This window comes from Sinohyriopsis cumingii, chromosome 7 (assembly GCF_028554795.1).
Source record: "Sinohyriopsis cumingii isolate HCF-2022 chromosome 7, ASM2855479v2, whole genome shotgun sequence".
NCBI classification, from domain to species: Eukaryota; Metazoa; Mollusca; class Bivalvia; order Unionida; family Unionidae; genus Sinohyriopsis; species Sinohyriopsis cumingii.
In genome coordinates, this window is record NC_142967.1 from 134,984,149 (window position 1) to 135,006,342 (window position 22,194).

The window sequence follows — 22,194 nt, forward strand, 5'->3', positions numbered from 1 at the left end:
TATCGTTTTCCCATATTTTTCTGATGTTTTCTCCACCAGCAATGTACTGGCCAATGTATATATAGCTGAACAATTGCTTATAAATGATGTAAAATCCGACCAAACAAACAATGTGTATTAGTGTGCATGATTTGATTTTTAATGTATCTTTAATATTTTTTCAGTTATATCTCTATGATATCTGTAAGTGTGGAATTGTTTAAAGTTTTGTTTACAGTGACTTTATTCAGCATTTTGCTAGTAAATTTGTCATGAACTTGAGTATTTTAGTGCAGTTGGGAGGTTAAGAAACTGACGAAGTATCCAGTAGCTCTTATAACTTTAAATATTTATATTGTTCTGTTTTAAGTTCTGTTAAATGTGGTTGATGATGATGATATTATGGATTAAATATCATATGTTCACCAACTAATAAGCATACATTTACTCCTAGAGCATAGACTTGACACTTGACAGAGTTGTCTTTCTTGATACTCAAAATACATTTGTATCTGTTACAACCCCTGTTAACAATCTTTATCGATTTATTTTAGTATCGATTATTTGTTTTTTTTGGTTATCTAATGTTTTATTTTCTTTGTAATTTCTAGCACTTAAAGCCTCTTAATGCATCTTAGTAGTTATTGGTGCATTTTTGTAGTTCTTGGTTCATCTTAGTAGTTCTTGGTGCATCTTAGTAGTTCTTGGTGCTTCTTAGTAGTTCTTGGTGCTTCTTAGTAGTTCTTGGTGCATCTTAGTAGTTCTTGGTGCTTCTTAGTAGTTATTGGTGCATTTTTGTAGTTCTTGGTGCATCAGTGTGTTTACCAGGACCCTGATTTGATGCTAGATAATGGTGCTGTTCTGTTTTAAGATAAAGTGAAATAATATTTATCTTGCAGTTTAATTTAATATTCAGATATTTTTAAGTAGCTCATTCATTCTGTGCAAAATTTAAATAGTTCATTTTATTTTATTGAGAAATAATACAGTTACTGACACTGAAGAAGATGAAAATGGGGCCAAATTAGTCAAACAAATTCTCTCTCCCTCTCCGTCTCTCTCTCTCTCTCTACTAATATAGTCCTACAATATAAGATGTCAACTGTGATATTTATGTTGTTTGGGTTGACCTAAACATAGCAGGGTGGATGTTCTACATTAAAGGACAAATACTAACAGTGCTAAATAACATATACGCAAACATGAAACTGGGTTCCAGTCAAATTTATGATTTATTTCAGTACAGTGTCATACATCCATATTTTGCTATTCTTGTGGACCTTGTATTATAACAAAAAATGATAATGTAACAAAAATGGTGGTGTTACCTTATTAGGAAGAAGAAATATGAATGCACAACTAATCAAAATATTTTTCATCCTCTGTTCAGGACAATTGGTTCTGAAAATTCACTTGTACCACCTCTAGTTTAACTTTTCCCTAAATTTCAATAACTTGCCTAGATTTGATGACATGTATCTATTTTTAATTTAAAGAATAATAAAAATAATGTGCTACATATTCCTCAATAGGTTTAATTTTTCAGGTTTTCATTTTCACGGTATCTTTATACATTTTCTTGTTTGGATACATTTGCATCATTACTTCTATCAAGAATAAAATAGAATTTACTGCAATGCAGACTTTCCCTAACTAGTCAACATTTGATTAAATGGCAAAACAAAGTTATGTCCTCAGACAGTTCTTGTAATTAACATTGAGTTGAATACTTTTCTTTTCCTGGAGTGCACACAGCATTTCCATATCAGAAAATGGTTTCCCATAATGGGTTAGATTGTAGGCTGTGATAAAAAGAGTTCTCATTTTTGTTTTTCTTACAGTTCTCGTTTAATTTTAAAATGGCCTTTCCTACTGGAGTGTCTGCAACTCTAACTTCAGAGATTTTCTGCACCTGCTGGCTAGTATCATGAGGCACAGCTTTAATGATTCTTGATTGGTTCAGTCATAAATTTGTCAGTTCCATTGACAAACACTGATTAATTTCAGCTACTGCTGGTTTGGGTTATTATATTCAATTAAAAATTGGGGTCACAGGTAGCAGTCGTTTAAAGTGCTCACCTTTACTGATCGCTGCCATCTCACCTCTGTCCATATGGCTTTTGAGACTCTGACTTAGCCAATGTTGGAATGTGAGAAAGCTTGCCAGTAGCATCCTTTGGGTCAGTAATTCTTCCATGGGTTCTTCCTCCACCTGTTATGCTGGTTTCCATGTATAGACTAAATTGTGCTAAAAATGGCATTCAGCTGAAAACAACAATAATTAAAATTTAAATAATGGTTACTATCATTTAATCAATTAATAAAGGAAACCAACACAGATGTTGGTTTTGTTCCTTTCATTATTTTAATTGCATTGACTCGCTGGATGGAAATCAATGGTTGATTCATTCGGATCTGGGTTGAGTAAACACAATATACCAAAACTGTTTAAAACACTGCAATCAATACATATTTGTTTTCATTGGTTGATAATTTGGTCCCTTAGCCAAATACATGCAACACTTATCACCAAGATTTGAATGAATAAGTGGAGAGGTCAAGTCAAGCATTCATTATGCAAAGAAGGAATGAATGGTCAGATAAACTGAGATGCAATGATTAAAGCGTTAAAATTTGTGCTTGCTGGGCTTGTTTTAAGATAGGAAATAAGTACTTGTACCATGCCATCACAAGGCAGAATGTTACTTGTCTGAATTCGAAAATGCACAATCCAGGGAGATTTGATCAGCCCTGGCATGTTGTTTGTTTTCATTGAATTGATAATGTTATGCAAGTCACTCGCATTGACCAAAAAAGTCTTTGCTAAAAACCCATACTACAGTGTGCGTGTATATATAGTTATCTTTATATATATATATATTCATTTGAGTAAATTAAGGTTTTTGTTTTCAAGGAAGTGTTATTATATTACCTACGTACAATATACAGGATAAAGATAAATTCTACATATAAATAACAAAGTTATTAACATACTCAGGCCACTATCTATCTATATATATATATATATATATATATATATATATATATATATATATATATATATATATATATATATATATATATATATATATATATTCTATGGGGTCTTGTTTTAACAGTTTGTTTTAGTGTTAATTGAATTAAGTAACTATTTAAATTTTGCACAAAGGTGAATGAGCTGATTTGAAAATATTTTACTATTCTATTGTTGGCAATGGAAGATAAACTTTCATTTGATCTCTACAGAAAAATGCCATTGTCATGTAAAATCAAGGATTTGTTTCCTTAAATGCAGTCTTAAACGTGTCAACATGGGAAATAATGAGAAATGTTATATTGGAAACAATTGTAAATGTTGCAATTAAGTCTAATACATTTTAGTGGTCCAAATCATCCTGGTTTTTGGTCCAAAAATGCTAGGTCCAGATCAGCCAGTCAGGATAAGCACCTGCAATATACATGGCAGCATTGTGCATTTCCATATTCTGTTTTACACGTATATTATGTTTTATATCCTATATACTTAATTTGCCTTGTACTGTATAAACACCAACTTGCATGCTATTTTTGAAAAGAAAACCCTTTTCTTATATATTCTTTTTGTTTAGTTGTGTGGTAAGTTAAAAAGAAAGGAATCAGCAACAGTGTGAAATTTATTCTTCTCATAGTGGGTCATCTCCTTTGGTAGGATAATGCCGCTGTCACTGTGCTGTAAACGTTTGGTGCTAAAATGAAACCTGTAGAAAATTCTACATTTTTTAAAGTGCATCATGGCCAATTTAAATTGCATTAGCTGCTGTCTTTTGTCTACAGTGGCATTGTGCAAAATTTGAAGTTTCTGTCAAATACTTAGGAAGATAAAGTCGGGAACTCTTCCCTAGATGCACAGGGCTTATGTTGTTATGAGGTAGCATGCAGTAGACATCACAGTATATCACAATATGGGGCCCCGAGTGGCCGAGTGGTCTAAAGCGCTCACCGTTACGGATCACTGCCATCTCACCTCTGTCTGCGTGAGTTCGAGTCTCAGCCTCGGCTAACGTTGGTACATGAGAAAGCCTGCCAGTAGCTTCTCGTGGGTTGGTGGTTCTTCCCGGGGTTTTTCCAGGGTTCTTCCTCCACCAATTATACTGGCCGCCATGTATAGCCTATCTTGTGCTGAAAAATGGCGTTAAACCCTACAACAACAACAACAACAACAACATATCACAATATATTGATGATGTCACAACAACAACAACAACATATCACAATATATTGATGATGTCACAGTATTGTGTATCTGAGCTGCCATGTATAGTCTGCTTCTTTTTCCATCATTTTTTTTCACTGGATTTCATCCTGTAATAAGAGAAGTAAGGTAGGATGCAGTCAGTATGCTCATGTACCGATACATGGAAAAAGGTTTATGTGACTCAGGGGTTGAAACAGCCTTACAGCATTAATATAATCTGAGAGCATGTGTTGCGAGGATTGTATGTCGAAGGTGTTGGTTAAATCATCATCATCATCATCATCACTCCCTTAACTCAAGAGCTCATTGGGGCACCACAGTTGAATTTACAACTGATTCTTTCCATCAAGTGTTGTTGGGTAAGGCAGAGGGTGAAATACACTTTCAATCATCAAGAATAAGTAGGGATATTGTCCAGCAGGAAATATATATATAATGATTAGTACCGGATATTTGGAGGAAAGTCATAAGACTTGGTACACAGTCATATCTTATCACTATGCTTCCATAACCACTTGGAGGAAAGACATAAGACTTGGTACACAGTCATATCTTATCACCATGCTTCTATAACCACTTGGAGGAAAGTCATAAGACTTGGTACACAGTCATATCTTATCACTATGCTTCCATAACCACTTGGAGGAAAGTCATAAAACTTGGCACACAGTTGTATCTTATCACTATGCTTCCATAACCATTTGGAGGAAAGACATAAAACTTGGCACACAGTTGTATCTTATCACTATGCTTCCATAACCATTTGGAGGAAAGACATAAAACTTGGCACACAGTTGTATCTTATCACTGTACTTCCATAACCATTTGGAGGAAAGTCATAAAACTTGGCACACAGTTGTATCTTATCACTATGCTTCCATAACCACTTGGAGGAAAGACATAAAACTTGGCACACAGTTGTATCTTATCACTATGCTTCCATAACCACTTGGAGGAAAGTCATAAAACTTGGCACAGAGTTGTATCTTATCACTATGCTTCCTTAACCACTTGGAGGAAAGACATAAAACTTGGCACACAGTTGTATCTTATCACTGTACTTCCATAACCACTTGGAGGAAAGACATAAAACTTGGCACACAGTTGTATCTTATCACTGTACTTCCATAACCACTTGGAGGAAAGACATAAAACTTGGCACACAGTTGTATCTTATCACTATGCTTCCATAACCACTTGGAGGAAAGACATAAAACTTGGCACACAGTTGTATCTTATCACTGTACTTCCATAACCACTTGGAGGAAAGACATAAAACTTGGCACACAGTCATATCTTATCACTATGCTTCCATAACCATTTGTCGGAAAGACATAAAACTTGGCACAGAGTTTCATCCTGAGGTCTAGTTGGTCCATAAAAAATGGAGCCAATCTGACAATCTTGAAAATCTTGTCATTACTACTTCTCCTGAAATGTATGGTCATATCCAAACAGGGATGTCACTAAAAGACTTCTTAAAATAAATAAATTTGTCTAAATGCTAATGGTGCTGTGATGGCCATCTTCAGAGTCTGGTTTTTACTAATAATCCTGAATGGATGGTCCTTTTGACATGAGATTTTCACTAAAAGACTTCTTATGATATGTACATGCAACTGGTTGGTAATACAAACAGTACTGATATTACATTCAAGCTGGCTGCCATGGTGGACATCTTGAAAACCTTGTTATTGCCACCTCTCCTGAATAAGTAGTGATATGGGATTCCACTAAAAGACATAGTTAATCCCTTGTAAGATAATTTAGTGTTACATTTTTTCTTGTTTGCTTATTTCACAGAATACTGATCGAGATATAACCAGATATTTGAATATTTGCAAAAATTATTCTGATTCAGATGTTTGGCTCAAATGAAGACAATTGGTCATAGCTCACATGCCATGAATTTAAGTGCCTATAAAGGTTAGATTTTGCAACTCAGTGAACATGATACTCATAAAAACAAATTATTTCGTGCAACTATGTAACATTCTTCCTAGAAGGAAGTAAAATAGTTTAGAATGTAAGAATTTGCCATTAAGTTAACAAATTATAATCAAATGTTTCTACTCTGTTGCAGGTGCAAATAAAAAATGGAACAAGTACCTGAAGAAAATAGAGGAAGCTGTTTTAAATTATAAAGACTGTGAAAACAATAATTGTTCGTGCCATGAAAGGTAATAGCCACATTACACAATGATTCCTTAGCCACATTACACACAGACTTTTAGGGGACCCGAGTGGTCTAAAGCGCTCTCCATTATGGATCACTGCCATCTCACCTCTGTCTGCGTAGGTTTGAGTCTCAGATTTGTCCAATTTGGGTATGTGAGAAAGCTTGCCAGTAGCTTCTCGAGGGTCGGTGGTCCTTTCCTGGGATTTCCCTGGTTCTTTTTCCACCATTAATACTGGCCGCCGTGTATATCCTATCGTGTGCTGAAAAATGGCGTTAAACCCTACAACAACAACAACACAGATTTTTAGGGGGCCCTGAGTTGCTGAGTAGTCTAAAGCACAAACCATTATGGATCACTGTCATCTCACCTCTGTGTGAGTTCAAGTCTTGGGCTCGACAAGTGTGGGTATGTGAGAAAGCTTGCCAGTAGCTTCTGGTGGGTCAGTGGTTCTTCATGGGGTTTTCCTGGGTTCTTCCTCCACCATTTATACTGGCTACCATGTATAGCCTATCTTGTGCCGAAAAATGGTGTTAAACCCTATGACAACAACATCAACAACAACACAGATTTTTAGGCACATTACATACTGATTATTTAGCCACTGTTACACACTGATTCTTTTGCCACATTTCACACTAATTCTGTAGCCACTGTTACACACTAATTCTATGGCCACTGTTACACACTGATTCTTTAACCACATACACTGATTCTTGTACCACTGTTGTACACTTATTATCCAATATGTCTGCCAAAGTGGCTAATTTGAAAATCTTATCACTCAAGAATATCAGAAATGGTTTCAACATATAGTAAATAAAATGAAGAAATCGTCTGATCCTGAACTCCTGGAAACACCTTTTGACAGCAGAATGTCAGTCCCTTCAGTGGATTCTTGTTGTTAAATATAAGATCACAGATTAACAGTTATTACAAGACTATGTCTGATCAAGGGTCCTGCATCTCTTCCAGTTGCAATGAAACATACAATTATATTGTTTTTACTAGTTTATTATCACTAGCTACATGGGATGTCAATTGATCAAGATGGCTAGGTGTGTTCTGGATGAATGCATTGAATAAATGTTTATATTATCGGCTTAACTCCAGGTAAAGCTCTTTGTTTTGGTCAACTGGTGATTATAACACCTTATCATTATGCTTTAAATGGTGCAAAAGACTTGGGTAGATGAAGATTGCACTTCTTATCATTCAGGAAGTTGTTAATTGGCTGTCACAAGAAAAATATATTTTCAGGAAAATTGAACCACCATTTATGAGTTTGGGAATTGCTAGTAAGAACCTAGCTTATGTCAACCTCCTCTAAAATCAATAATTGTAATCCAGGTAGTATTGCACTGGGGGATTTGTAATTGACTTTGTTATTGATGTCATAACACAATCTGTCACTCATTTAAATAGTCAATTTCACTATCATAAATCCAGTTTATTTGCAACTCTTTTGCATTTTTCTAATGTGATACAGCAGTTACATACCTTTCTTGAGGTGAACATAAAGTTTTATGAACCAACAGACTTGTAATATTTACTTCCTCTTTGTATCAGCTAATATGAAGTTTATGAAGCAACAGATTTATCATATTTACCTCCACTTTCAATTGATATGAAGATGACTGGTTCATAAAACTTAATAATCACAATAATTGCTGACAGAATGACCTTGTTTTCATGTCTTTCAAAATCATTATGTTTATTCAAAGAAATGAATGAATTCTAACATTTTGTTTTTCATTATCAGTGAATGATCAGGGACCTTGCTTTATATGCTTGACCCTAATTTTATTGGGTAATATGAATCTGACCAAGGTACTTTATTGAGGGTTCTGATCTTTTTATTCCTTAAAACATGCTTGAGAACATTCGAAGAAATTTTTACTTCTAACATTTCCACTGTCAGTGTTATTCAGTATTGGCATAATGTTGGCATTAACTACAAAAGTTTTATCTTTCAGAGTTTGGTCCACTTTGTCTTGTATTAGATGATGATGTAATGATGTAATGGCCACCCAGCTTTAAATTGCATTTATAACTTTTAGCCAATGCTGTTAGCTACTCTTATGCTTTTGAGCATCAATTAGTGTAGAATGATTATATGATAAAATGTGTACATTTACTTACAGTGTAATTGACAGTGATCTATATGTCTGGGAGCACAAAGAGAATGGAATAAGTCAGGACGTGTTCAACATCGCTCGACAGCGAGGAACCCATTATCAGATCATCAACCACCAGTTGTATAGGGAGGAGTCCTGCATGTTTCCAGCAAGGTATCATACAGACATCATGGACTATCGCATTTGGACTTATCCATGTGTGGTGTGACTACAAGTGGAAAAGATTACATATTTTAAAGTCAATAGCCATGATTTTGACCAGATGAAAGGGATTAAAATTATGCATGTTTACCTATTCATGGTTGATGTGATTTCACGTAGATCCACATTGTGTGTTTCAGCATCTCTGATTGTGCCTGTGATTTCAATTATACCATGAATACTCACATACAGTAGTCCCCCTCTTATAAGGCCACCCCTAATACAGCAGGGAAGTGGCCTTATAATGCGGGTGGCCTTTCTAGAGGGGGATGACAATTGCAAATAGTAAATACATATGAAGAAAGTCACAAGTACATTTAATTTTAAATATTTCATATTTTAATTAAAAAATCACATGCATGATGTGAAATAAATGTAAAACAAACTGTGTCATCATTTTCAAAAGAATGCTATGAATAACCATTGATATAGTTTTAAAACTGTCTCTATAATTATGTTACAGTTCACATGATCTGTCACTTTGTTGGTAACAGTCTAAAAAACAAACTAGTCTTGTCACAATTAAAAATATCCTTGCTGTCATATCTCCTGCATATATCATTTAGCCTTTTGTTCCAATCTTCGACAACTTCATTATTAACATCAGCTGATTGTCCACTAAGGACAGAACACTTGATATTGTGTCGGACTTGAAATCTGTGCAACCATCCGTTACTTGCGGTAAAGTCGTCATATCCCAATTCAACTGACAAAATTGTTGCTTTTTCTTGTCATTCAAATCAGGATACAAACGTCTCCTGGCTCAAACAATCTTCCTTTCTCCGTCCATTTCACCTTCCCACTTCTGCAGAACTGTTTCATTATCTTTCACGATATTGTTTATCTGAGTCTTCCCAACATTAGTTTTCTGCAACTTGCAATTATCCTCGACGACACCCCCCACCCCCGTCAGCTGAATTACTTTCACGTTCTCCTCTAAACTGAGAATTTTTATTTTCCTCGATGACATGTTGATCTTTTTGCAGTAAGTTATTCATGTTGCCAACTACAATACTGATAAAACAATTCTGTATGCATCTAAACAAATTGCCGTGTTTTTAAAGGAAGTGATCTTGTCATGTGATTCGTTAGTCGCAGTCTGGTACCCTATTGTTTTTATACATTATTTTACACTAAGTGAGAGAAGCCAAAATGGCTTCGATATGTACCATTAACATCACGCAGATTTGACCTCGCGGCCGTTAGGATTCGTAATTTTGACAATTATTGTCAGTAGTAATAGCCACTGATTATCAAAGTGAACAAGCTCAACATCTTACTAAGGGAAGCCATAAAGGCTACCAAACCATTTTCCTGCTGACTTGGGTATTGTACATCGATACTGCCACTTCTCAGCTGTTACTACTGTTCAGTAATTGTAATTTTAACAATTATCAGAGTGACTAAACCGGACATCTTATGATAACATAGCAGTAAGGCTAATTGGATTACATGTACATACCCTTTTGTATGGATTAAAATTTCAGTCTTTCTCGGTTTTTATGGAATAAATTTGGCTTCTCTTGAGGCGTAAATGATATAATATTAACCTTAGTGGTAAATGTACTTTACTCAACACTTCTTTCAGTAATGAAAACCTGACATCGGGGAAACAGAAATCGGATTCCTTAACACACGTTATGAATAAAATACTGGTTCTGGATACATATTCAAATAAAATGCGGCCGCTATTGAGGGGTAAATTTTATATTATTGCACTAATATGCTGGCCGCTGGTTGTGTTAGCCGGGTGGTCTTTCGCGAGGGGTACTTTTGAACACAAACTCGTCGGTGCCAACGGATTCTGGCCGTAAGGAGTGGGTGGCCGCTGGTCAGGGGGCCGTTCAAGAGGGGAACTACTGTATAAGACAAATAATTTAGGAAAAATTAAAGACCTGGAAGAAGTGTGTGTGTGGTGGGGGGCAGCTTATCTGCAGGTCAATGTCTAAACTTGAACATTATAAGATTTGTTTGTTGACTGCCGTATGGGCTTTAAAATCTTGGGATACAAAAAAAAGTTTCCATGTCCTAAGACGGATATGCATGTGGAGAAAAAAAACATTCTTGTTGTCCCAGCACTTATTAACTGTTATAAACTACTAGGATTGCTTTGTTATTATTTTGCATGTGCATATTTTCTGATTTCTCCAACGCAAAATTAAATAAAGGTAAATAAAGAATTCATTATTTACGGGCTGGTTCGAGTTTAACTGGGAGACCAGGCTGTACTATAATGTATAGTAATTACACAGTGCAAATTGTGCCTAGCATCACTTTAATCCTTGTTTATTCCCAAACATAATTAGATGCAGATTATGCTTTATTCATTTTTTTGACCAAATCGCATTCTTCCAGATAACACTTCAGTTAGTCAGTAATAGCTGTTTTGTTTATGTTGATTAACGTGCTCACGAGTTACTCTTTTTCATTGATATAAATGATGCTACCAGTTGAGGTAATCTTTATGACAAGGTACACGTGTTCAGTTATGCAAGGAATGGTAATAATAAAGGCTATAATTCTTAATATAGATCAACTAAGAATGGCATTAGTCTATTTAACTTTTATGTTTTGGCTGAACAGACTCAAAATTTTCCACACAATGGAAAGCTGGATGTTTCAGTGTCTTCTTTGTTTATAATTGGCAGATTTGTCAAGGGGTAGTGTTACAGCAACCCATGAATGCTCAAATTTTGTCATTGTTCAATCAAGTTATACACAGTCAAAATTAGGCAAAAACCATAAGAAAACAGAAATTTAAATAAATTTATTGACTTTTCAAACAAATGTATACCATTCTATGTAATAATCGTACATGCCAACTCCAAGAGAGTTATAGGGGTAATTTTTGCTAATGTAATTTTGCCTAAATAAATGCACTTAGAACTTACCACATGCATCTTATGTAGTCACTATAATAGTTTATTTGTGCACATGAATGTCATCCGAATAAATTGCTTTTAAAACTTGATCTCATATTGCTAGAAATCAGATTGGCTGTTGTCGAATATTTACCACCATTTTGTTTTCTTTCATAATTTCATTTCATTAGAGTTAATCATTATTTCTCTGACCCATAGAAACAAAGAAAGTCAGTTTGAATCATCACTATGAAATTGTTTATATAATAATCGTTTCAAAATGTATTATTCAGGCTCAGCTAGTAATGATAGATCATCCAACGTGTGTTTTACTGAATAAACTCATGAAAAAAGCAGCCATTATTTCAAATTGAAGATTAAGGCATGGGTCCATATATTAATTTACAATTGAGTTCTCTTTATGTGATGTGTGTGTTCTTATAAAGGAGCTAATACAGTACATCCTTGTAACTTAGGAACCATTCAACATATTCTGCTGCAGTTTGGTGTGTATATTGTTTCATAGACCTAGCTATACCTTTTATTGGTTTTGTCTCATCAACTTAATTTGGGATAGCATATAGGCTTTTGACAATTAACTTCATTTCATATTTCACATGGGATACTGTTTGTAACCATCTTAGCTCAACAGTGTTTTAACATATTTTGTTGTAATTTGGTATTAGCATTGTCTTTTAGATCTGGAGTGCCTTTTATGGGTTTTGTTTCTTCAACTCTAATTTGGAGAGAGTTATGGCCCTTGAGAATTAACTTAATATCTACACATGGATGGTGCTTGTAACCAGATCATACCTGTCAACTTTTCAAAAGCCAAGTAGGGAGATTGAATTAAAAAATATAGGAAGATTGCGACCTAAAATTGGGAGGTTTTTATTTGGCATTTTTTAAGCGCTAGTTTCAATAAATATTGACAGATCTTTTGGGTCCAATATGCCTGAATTCTCAAAGGTGACATGGATGCCCACAGAAACTTTGGGGGAAGGCAACCATTATTGGTTGGCCATTAAATTTTAAGGATGTTGGCCTAATGTTTATAGCTGAAATGGGGGGGGGAGCAGGGTTTTGAAACTAATAGGTCACAATTTTATTGTTATGATTTCTATTTTGACTTTGGTATTGTTGTAGGGGTTAAAAAATTTCTGATATTTACATGAATAATGTTTAAATTTAATATTCTATTTACTGAGAGAAAAAAAAACATTTTATACATTGTGATATTTTGTCACAACAATCTTCACAGGTGATAAAATAGAACATGGCTTCTGTTGAGTGCATACGATATATCTATTTATGTATGTTGTTTTTTTCTTTGGAGAAATGAAAATTGACAGACATAATGTAATAATTGGGAGTTTTCTGCAAAAAATTGGGAGATATGAGGAAGGGAGGTAGGCGTGGAAATACCTAAAAAAATTGAGATTTTTTTTCTTCCTTGCGTGAGCATTGACAGGTATGAACTAGATCAGCTTAAGAATAATTTAGTTCATCCTGATGCAGTTTGGTATGAGCATTGACTGAGATATGCTTTCATAGGTTTGTCTCATTAGCATTTTGAGGGGGGGCCTGAGTAGCCAAGTGGTCTAAAGCGCTCACCGTTAGAGATCACTGCCATCTCACCTTTGTCTGCATGGGTTTGAGTCTCAGGTTCTGCCATTGTGTGTATGTGAGAAAGCTTGCCACTAGCTTCTCGTGGGTCGGTGGTTCTTTTCGGTGTTTTCCTGGGTTCTTCCTCCACCATTTATACTGGCCGCCATGTATAGCCTATCTTGTGCTGAAAAATGGCATTAAGCCCTATAACATCGTCAACATTAGCAGTTTGTTAGATAGAGTTATGGCCCATAACAGTAAATTTCATATCTTAACATGGAAGCTTGGTTTTAACTAGCATAGTTCAAGAACTTTTTAACATTTTGTTGCAGTTTGCTATGAACAAAGTCACAGTCTTAATGTTCCATTTTATGGGTTTTAAAAATGCCCTTTGTCTTCAGATGCAAGCTTATAATGTTACTTGTAGTCATCATTGCTCAAGAACCATTCAACATATCCTGATGAAGTTTGGTAACAAAATTATGTAATAAACATCATTGTGCCTTTTGTGAGTTCTGTTTTGTCAACATCTTTGACAGAACTTTGGCTGTTGTAAGTTGACTTCATATCTTTACATATAGTACATACATAACAGAGTTTGTGAAATTCATGTTTCTGCAGTAGAAATAAATTTGTCCATGATTTTGTCCATCATAGACCATATGTAGTCATCCTCATGGATGACCACATCATAGCTCCTACTGGATAGATTATGTGTTATTGCCCATTAAGAGGTTAGTGTTAGGAATGGTCAGCCTGGTGTCAGGATAATGTGGGACATGATACTACATGTCTGCAGCATGATGCCCCAATGCTAGACAGCACTATAAACTCCCACACAGCAGACATCATAGTGATATGACTGAATTTTTTTAAAAAGTTACATTAAAAATCCAAATCAGACACATGCTATTAGCTCAGCTACAGTGGACAGTGCAGAATACTCATTTTAAGTTGTACTTAATGCCATTTAATATTCCATGACTTGCCCCTTAAAGACACTGATGTGTTTTCTGAGTGAAGAATCTGAATAATAAAGTTTTATGATGCAGTGAATATAATAAAGTTTTATGACAATGAAAGAGAGGAAGAGAAAGATTCTGCTTTGAAAAAAAACAACGAAAAAGAACTTACACATACTTAATAGTGGGTTCATGTGAAGAGAAAGATGTTGAAGCAATATATAACATGATTTCAGACCTGCCAACTCTTATGATTTAGCCGTAAGTCTTACAGAAATTACCCTTAAAATACGTACTTATGGCATACGAGCAAAAATTACGGAAAAATGATTGTTGCCGAAAAATCCAGATGATTGGTTCATCTGTGTTTCATTTGGATCCTGTTTTCATTTTTGAATTAGTGAAATTAGTCAGGGAACCAGACTAACTTTACAGTAGCACCCCAGACGCTTTAAACTGCACCTATTTGTTCATGTGAAGCATCTGTATGATCAAACTGTTGATTATAGAATTTTTTCAAATGGTGTCTGTAGAAAGCGATGCATGTTTAAGACGAAAGGGAAAATAAGTTTCTAGAAAAGTATTAATAATCAACACAGAAGAATAAAAAGGAGTATTCAGATTCTTGTGAGTGAAAGCAACAGGCCATTGAGCTGCATAGGGTTTGGAACTAGAGTTTGTGCAACTGTATAAGTGGTAAATAGTCTATGCATACTTTACAGACTTTTCAGTTGAACATAATGTTTATCGTCGATGCGTTGAATTTTTATTTACGTTTTCCAGCTTTATGGTAGCAGTTATTGCTATTTTCTTACACCTTACTGAAAACTGGTCAATCTTACGGAAAAAAATCAACTGCCTTACTGAGACAGACTCGTCAGGGCTGGCAGGTCTGTGATTTTGTTTACTATTTATTCATTTGTTAAAGAATGTGAGCAATGCTTTGACTTGTTTTTGATATTCACCAGGTCGCTTTTAAATTGTTTAACCTGTTCCTCCACAATCAGATAAATAACATCATCCAGATTTCAGCTTCTAGTCCAGCCTTTGTGTAGTACTTATGCACCAAATATACATGGACACATACTTATTATTGCTGGTTTGGTCATCTGACAAGATTAATATTATCATTGATAAAGCATAATCACTAAAAAAAGTCAGTACAAGATAAACTTGTATGTGTTATTTTCATGACATGTACTGCAAAACTGTTGCAAAATGTTGAGTAATTATTGTGGGTATTTTTGTTGCCAGTTTAGCTAGTTCTTAACTTCTTTGAAAAAGTTGGCATGAATACAAAAAGAAACATTCCTTCACCAAAGAAAATGTATAAAATGCATATATATGCAGGGTTTAACGATTAAGCGAGCAATGGGAAAATACTGACTTAATCCAGACATCACCTAAACAACATTAAGTCTCTAGAATCACAGCTAAGTTTAGAGCCACTTGAACAAACTCTGGACTCAGAAGTTGAGTTAAAAATAATGATAATTCTAGGTTAAAATGCCAGAAAATATACATATACTCGGCACAGAATAAAGGTGGGTCCAGTTACTTGGTAAATGCTGAAGGGATAAATGTTATTTCCATCTTGCAGTACTGTTAATTTCTCCTGGACAACATATTGTCATAACAGTCATCATCTACTTATGCAAACTTAGTTGTGAAATAAGTATCTGCAGTATTTGTGATTGTACTTACTGTAAAGTAAATAGCCTCAAGTTTTGTGTATTGGTTTAGTTTTTGACTAAATTAAAGTCAAATATCTTCTTCATATTTTCTTCTTCTTCTTGTTTAACTTGTACTGTATTAAGCATCAGCTGAAAACATTTTATCTTCAGCAGTGCCTTGTGTATCACCTGAAGTTGCTAAGCCACATGTTTGTCATGGTCCATCTCAAATTGCAATGATTGCTAATAATTTGTGGTTTCACTTTTTTTAATGCCTTTGAACAGGTAAAACTTGTATCACTCCTATCCGGAGGTGGAAGAGGTTTTAGCTTCAAAGGTCATTAATCCCATGTATTTCATGTATACTGTGAACCTTTTCATGTTAATTCTTGGGTCAATGCAAATACTGTCAGTGTGTTCATTTTTATTATTGCAACAATTTTAGCTAATTTGACTTTCAATCTATTACATTTCTGTTGTTATTGTTGGGTTTAACACCATTTTTCAGCACACGATAGGCTATACATGGCGGCCAGTATTAATGGTGGAGGAAGAACCCGGGAAATCCCCAGAAAAAACCACTGACCCTCGAGAAGCTACTGGCAAGCATTCTCACACACCCACATTGGCCGAATCCGAGACTCGAACCCACGCAGACAGAGGTGAGATGGCAGTGATCCATAACAGAAAGCGCTTTAGACCACTCGGCCACTCGGGGCCCCTACATTTCTGTAGTCTTTCATTTGTTTCATTATGACCAATAGCTGGACTATATAACCAAACTTGAATGAAAAAGAAAATAGGAAAAGCATAATAATAACTTATATCTGCTATATCATTTGTACAGGTAAAGGTATGAAATTGACACCTGCCATGGTTGGGTTTATGGTGCTGGGTTTCTCCCATCAGTTTATTTAGTGTGTTGACTCGTGTAGCACAGTGGACATCTGCCAAACATAGTGGAATCTTTATCCCTTGCTACATGTGTGCACATCCATCATATTAAGAAGGCAATCAGAAATCTGTGGTGTTTGTACTATAAGATGTTGCTTGTGATCAGCATAGCCCATGAACCATTCAATATATTTTGATGCAGTTTGATGTGAACATTATTTCATGGATCTAGATACATCTTTTGTGGGTTTTGTAGTGTCTGCTCTGTTTTGGACACATGTCCACATTTATCGGCTTCATATTTGGTCATGCGATTATGCCTTATATTGATGATTCATTTTAAGCATTCCATGTCATCATGTAGAGGATTCTTGACCAATGAAAGCACAACTTGTCTTAACTTTGGTCTCCTAATGCAGGTTTCTCTGTTTAAGGCCTTATGAATCAGTAGGGCCCATTTTAGTGCCTCTATCATATATTTGATATTAAACACTGTGTTACTAGAAATGTTTTAAATTTTATATTTCATAATAATATAATAACTGAATGGAAAATATGGTTCAAAGCATTGCTTATATTCTTTATTTTAACAAATGAATAAATAGTACACATAATCATGTTATATATTGCTTCAACATCTTCTTTCTCTTCACATGAACCCACTATTAGGTATTTGTAAAAAAAATTTCCACTGTTTTTCTTCAAAGCAGAATCTTTCTCTTTCTCTCTCTCATTGTTATTATTATCACTGCATCATTAAACTTTATAAAGTTGGCTTCATGTGTTTTTCTTCGTAGGAATCCATAGAAGTAGTCTGCAAAGTATTTCAATCAGAAACATGCACATACTATCACAGTTCATAAATTTAAATTAATTTTTCATTCAGAGATATAAAACAGAAGGTCTGTATAATACCTAATGATCTTCTTTGCAACTACTTGATTTCTTTAGTAATAGTTGTGATCAACCCATTGAAGTTAACAGGTGTCATTTTTAACTATACCCTTAAAGTGTTGCTTTTTAAAATGGGATTATATTTAATATATTGTTCATAAATTCTTCCTGTGATAATCAGAGCACCACCTTCCTTGCACTCACAAAAATCAGGGGTCATGACCTAGTTTAATTGTGCACCCACAAAAATCAGGGGTCATGACCTAGTTTAATTGTGCATTTCCATTTGTCCAGCTCCATTACAAGCACCTGTATATTAGAGTGTATATCAAATGAACTTTGTTCATCATGTTAACAGATGCAGTGGAGTAGAGCATTTTATTCTGGAAGTGATCCACTCCCTACCAGACATGGAGCTTGTCATCAACACCAGAGATTGGCCTCAGTCTGAAAAATTCAGCAACCCACTCCCAGTCTTCTCCTTCAGCAAAGTGGTAACGTGCTGTGGCTTCTTTTACATTATATTCTGAAGTGCTGCATTGAAAATTGCATTAACATATAGACAGGTTTGCCTTTTTAAGTGAGCCAGGAGCAGACCAATTTATTCCATTTAGCAACTTCACAGCAGATTAAAGGAATTTTTTAAAATAAGAACAACAACAACTATACAGAGCAAAGGTACTTCTGTAGCATTTAGGTTATGTCTTCAGTTTGCATTGGGAGGGTTGTTATTTATGGATATTATAAACAGAACAACGAAAATGAGGATTTAATTGGGTCTTCTTGGTAAGATATTCATTATTTATGACAAATGCCTTCTTGGTAAATACACAGATAGAAAAATTAGTTTTTGAATACTTGTTTGGCAACAAACTGTGCTATACAGTGTGCTCACAATGCACCTTCAGCATTGTGTAGAAGATAAAAACAATTTGTTATGAGAAATAATTTACCAAATTATAGCTGTAGAAGTAATGCAGAATGTTGACAATGTCACGCTAAATATGTCTGCAGATAGACATGAAAGGGAAATATGAGGGAGAAATCATAACAAGAATGTTTGATTATACAGTGTGCCATAGTGTAAATAGACATTGACTGTAGATTTTTTTCTAGAATGATAAGCATTGGGATATAATGTACCCAGCATGGACATTCTGGGAGGGTGGACCAGCAGTTTGGCCAATCTATCCCACAGGACTGGGCAGATGGGATCAGCAAAGGGAAATCATAACCAAGTAAGAGTGCAACTTTTTTTAACTAAATGGATGATTTTTTGCATTTATTTTTTGCAGTAGACTTGTAAATCTTGATGTTACTTTCATTTTTAGACTGGAAACTCCAAGTGGTCAAGTGGTCTAAAGCACTCGCTTTTATTGATCACTGCATTCTTACGTATGCATGGGTTCAAGGCTCAGGCCTGGCCATTGTAGGTATGTAAGAAAGATTGCCAGTACCTTACCAGGGTTTTCCCCAGTTCTTCCTCCACCAATTATACTGGCTGCCATGTTTAGCCCATCTTGAACTGAGAAATAGTATTAAACCCAAAACAAAAACAACAGTTTTAGACCAGCCTGTATGCAAGTGAAAAGAAATGGTTATGCACAGTCATGATGCAAGCAGAAGACAGTATTACTTTCATTTGTGTGCAGGAGATTCTTAATATTCATAGGTATGCTGTAAATTAACACATTTTCACCAGCATAAAAATGTCAGTATTTTGCAAAAAAATATATTCAACAGTAAAGACTACAGTGCAGGACAGAAAGTTGTCAGCCCAAGATTGCATAAATGTTTAACGAATTAGGGGTAGAAAAAATCATTTGCTAGGAGCCCATCAGAACAGAAAATTAATGCTGAGCAAGCTTTATTTCCAATGTCAGCCCATATTGGCAACCAAATAAAATTAAAAATAATGTTGAGAATTTAAATATATTGCATTTTTTTCAGTGTTGTACATTTGATTGTTCAATTGGCCATCAGGATACCTGCAGCAAGGTGTATTAGTCATTTCTATTTATTCCAGAGATGCTAACCATTTCAGATTTTACAAAATAGTTACTAAATTGTTGAGTAAAAATTTGACTTTCTGAATTATACTGACAAAGTTCCAACAGATGGGGGGGGGGTGTTAATTGGGTTGCCTAGTGACAGTTGTGGATTTTTTAAATTTTCTATTCCTAATGAACATTTGCAAGAATAATAACACTTTAAAAATACTTGCATGATTTACGTATTTGAAATGGTCTGCTAATTTGTTTCCTTTTGGAAATCTATTATTTAAATTTTAAAATTTCCTCAGTTTCATGTTACTGCTGTCATTTGGACTTTGCGACTTCAAAGGAAGGTACTCTCCCTTTGTTTTGATTGTTCATTTAAATAGAAAATACAATATTCAGTACCTTGACATTTGAACTCTACATCTTTAGGGCAGTTCAGAACTGGCCATGGGAAAAAAAGCTGAATAGAGGATTTTTTCGTGGGTCCCGGACAAGTGCTGAGAGGGACCCACTAATTCTTTTGTCCAGGTCAGAACCAGACCTAGTGGATGCTGAGTACACTAAAAATCAGGCCTGGAAATCAGATGCAGTGAGTATGCTCGTTTTCTTTCTTTCTCACTTTATTTCTCTCTCTCTTTTGAACATCCATCAGTGCATGTAAACACAGACTCCAGGATTCAAATTCTGTCAGTTGACTATTTTTGTGGGTTGCTACTTTTCCTAGATTTAATGGTGAAAGTTATTTTTATAAAAACCAAAGAAAGTGATACCCAATGAAATAAATTAATTTCCAGGATGTTGAATATGAAACAAAACTGTTAGAATAATTTGTATATTGCTTTTTCTTATTGTTGAGGCCGTATAATACTGAAGATTGTGGTAGTAATTTTAATTAGACTTTAACTTCTTCACTAATTTCACACAAAGAAGTGTAGTTTTCTATTTTTAAATACTCCAATGAAGAATTCCATAAAGTATAGTTTTCCATTGTTCTGTTTTCTTTTATCACGATATAAGAAGTACATGTTACATAAGAAGTACATGTTAAAGTAACCAATTTTTTTACATTGCCTTTGGCATCACAGAAATCTCACTTGTGGACTGTGTATAATAGAAAAGTAAAGAAAGTCGACATATAACAGTGGACCTGACTTGAACAGCCGACACTCATTCCAGGGCCACAGACTTTGAGGCAATTATGGTTCAACACTTGCCATCACTGTCCATAAATGTTGTTGACCAGTTGAAAATGGCATCTCAAAACAAGCATGTCAGTTCAGGAGAAGCATGGCCCACAAAAATTTAGGATTTGTCATGCAAAATTGTGTATACATATTATCTTGTCTAAGTTTGAATAGAACATTTGCATGAGGTATTCAGTACTACATAACATTTTATGTGGATTAATATCAATAATAGTATAGTTTTATGTGGATGAATATCAATAATAGAATTTGAAATCTACAAAAATCTATCATTTGTTTTGATCTTGTGTTGCAGGATACTTTGGGTAGGCCACCTGCTACAGAAATTAGGCTGGAGGATCATTGCAATTATAAGTAAGTTATATAATAAGGCCCAAGGACAAATATCAAATGAAATTGGTTCTTAGACCACAGAACCCAAAGCTAATTAACAAAGTGGGATAGAGAATGCAAAGCTAATTAACAAAATAGGATAATATATACTATAAAGTTAAACTGAAAGGTCTGCAACCCTGGTGAAACAGTTTAGAAATAACTAAGAATTCAGCAAGTTGTAAACATCATTTTGTTATCTACCAAAAAAAGTCTGATTAAAAAGGAAAGTTGGCCACCTATAAATTGCTGCATTGAAATCAAGTCTTATATGGGTTTTGTCTATATTGTAATATTGTGTATATATATATATATATATATATATATATATATATATATATATATATATATATATATTGTAACACTCTGTATGTTATATATCGAAAGACCAGAATTCAGAACTTAAAAATGTTTTTTTTATAAAGGTGAGATAGAACATGCCTTTCAATATTGCATAGTGACTTTACATTAACACAGTGTTTGTCACAACAATATCAACTTCTGATAATATATAACAGTTTTGTTTGTCTAAGTGCCAAAAGACAACATTGGAATACAACATATTATGGTGAAATCAATTATATTATTACATTCATGCATATATTAACAGCTAAATTTATTAGATTGACTGTAACACATTCTGACATAATAGCGTAATCTCAATGAATAAAAATAATTTTAGTACTAATGTACTTGATCAGTGTGGTGGGAGATAGCAGCGGCTTTATAAAGAATGACACAATTTTAAAGCATTTAAATTCAATAGCAGTCATGTAATAAATCTATTTAAAATTTCTCATAACAATTTGATTTGGGGTTTTAGAATGCCAGAGTTAATATCATTTATGTACAAATATATAATTGATGGTTTTAGAATACAAGGCCAATATTCTTTTCTACTTTGATCATACTTTGCTGCTCTGACATCTATCTGCCAGAGCACCTACTGCACTCATATTTATACATTCCTATTCATGTCACATGACCTTAGTTAGC

At 34.6% G+C, this 22,194-nt stretch overlaps 1 protein-coding gene across 1 annotated transcript in view; it reads left to right on the forward strand.

Annotated features, from left to right (window-relative positions):
• Positions 1 to 22,194, forward strand: part of LOC149796184 (protein O-glucosyltransferase 1-like) — a 49,238-nt gene that overhangs the window by 4,328 nt on the left and 22,716 nt on the right. The window contains exons 2-7 of the mRNA XM_089966132.1: positions 6,297 to 6,393; positions 8,535 to 8,681; positions 17,980 to 18,115; positions 18,738 to 18,859; positions 20,051 to 20,210; positions 21,122 to 21,180. Coding sequence (XP_089822258.1) covers positions 6,297 to 6,393; positions 8,535 to 8,681; positions 17,980 to 18,115; positions 18,738 to 18,859; positions 20,051 to 20,210; positions 21,122 to 21,180 — 721 coding nt within the window. The remainder of the gene's footprint in view (positions 1 to 6,296; positions 6,394 to 8,534; positions 8,682 to 17,979; positions 18,116 to 18,737; positions 18,860 to 20,050; positions 20,211 to 21,121; positions 21,181 to 22,194) is intronic.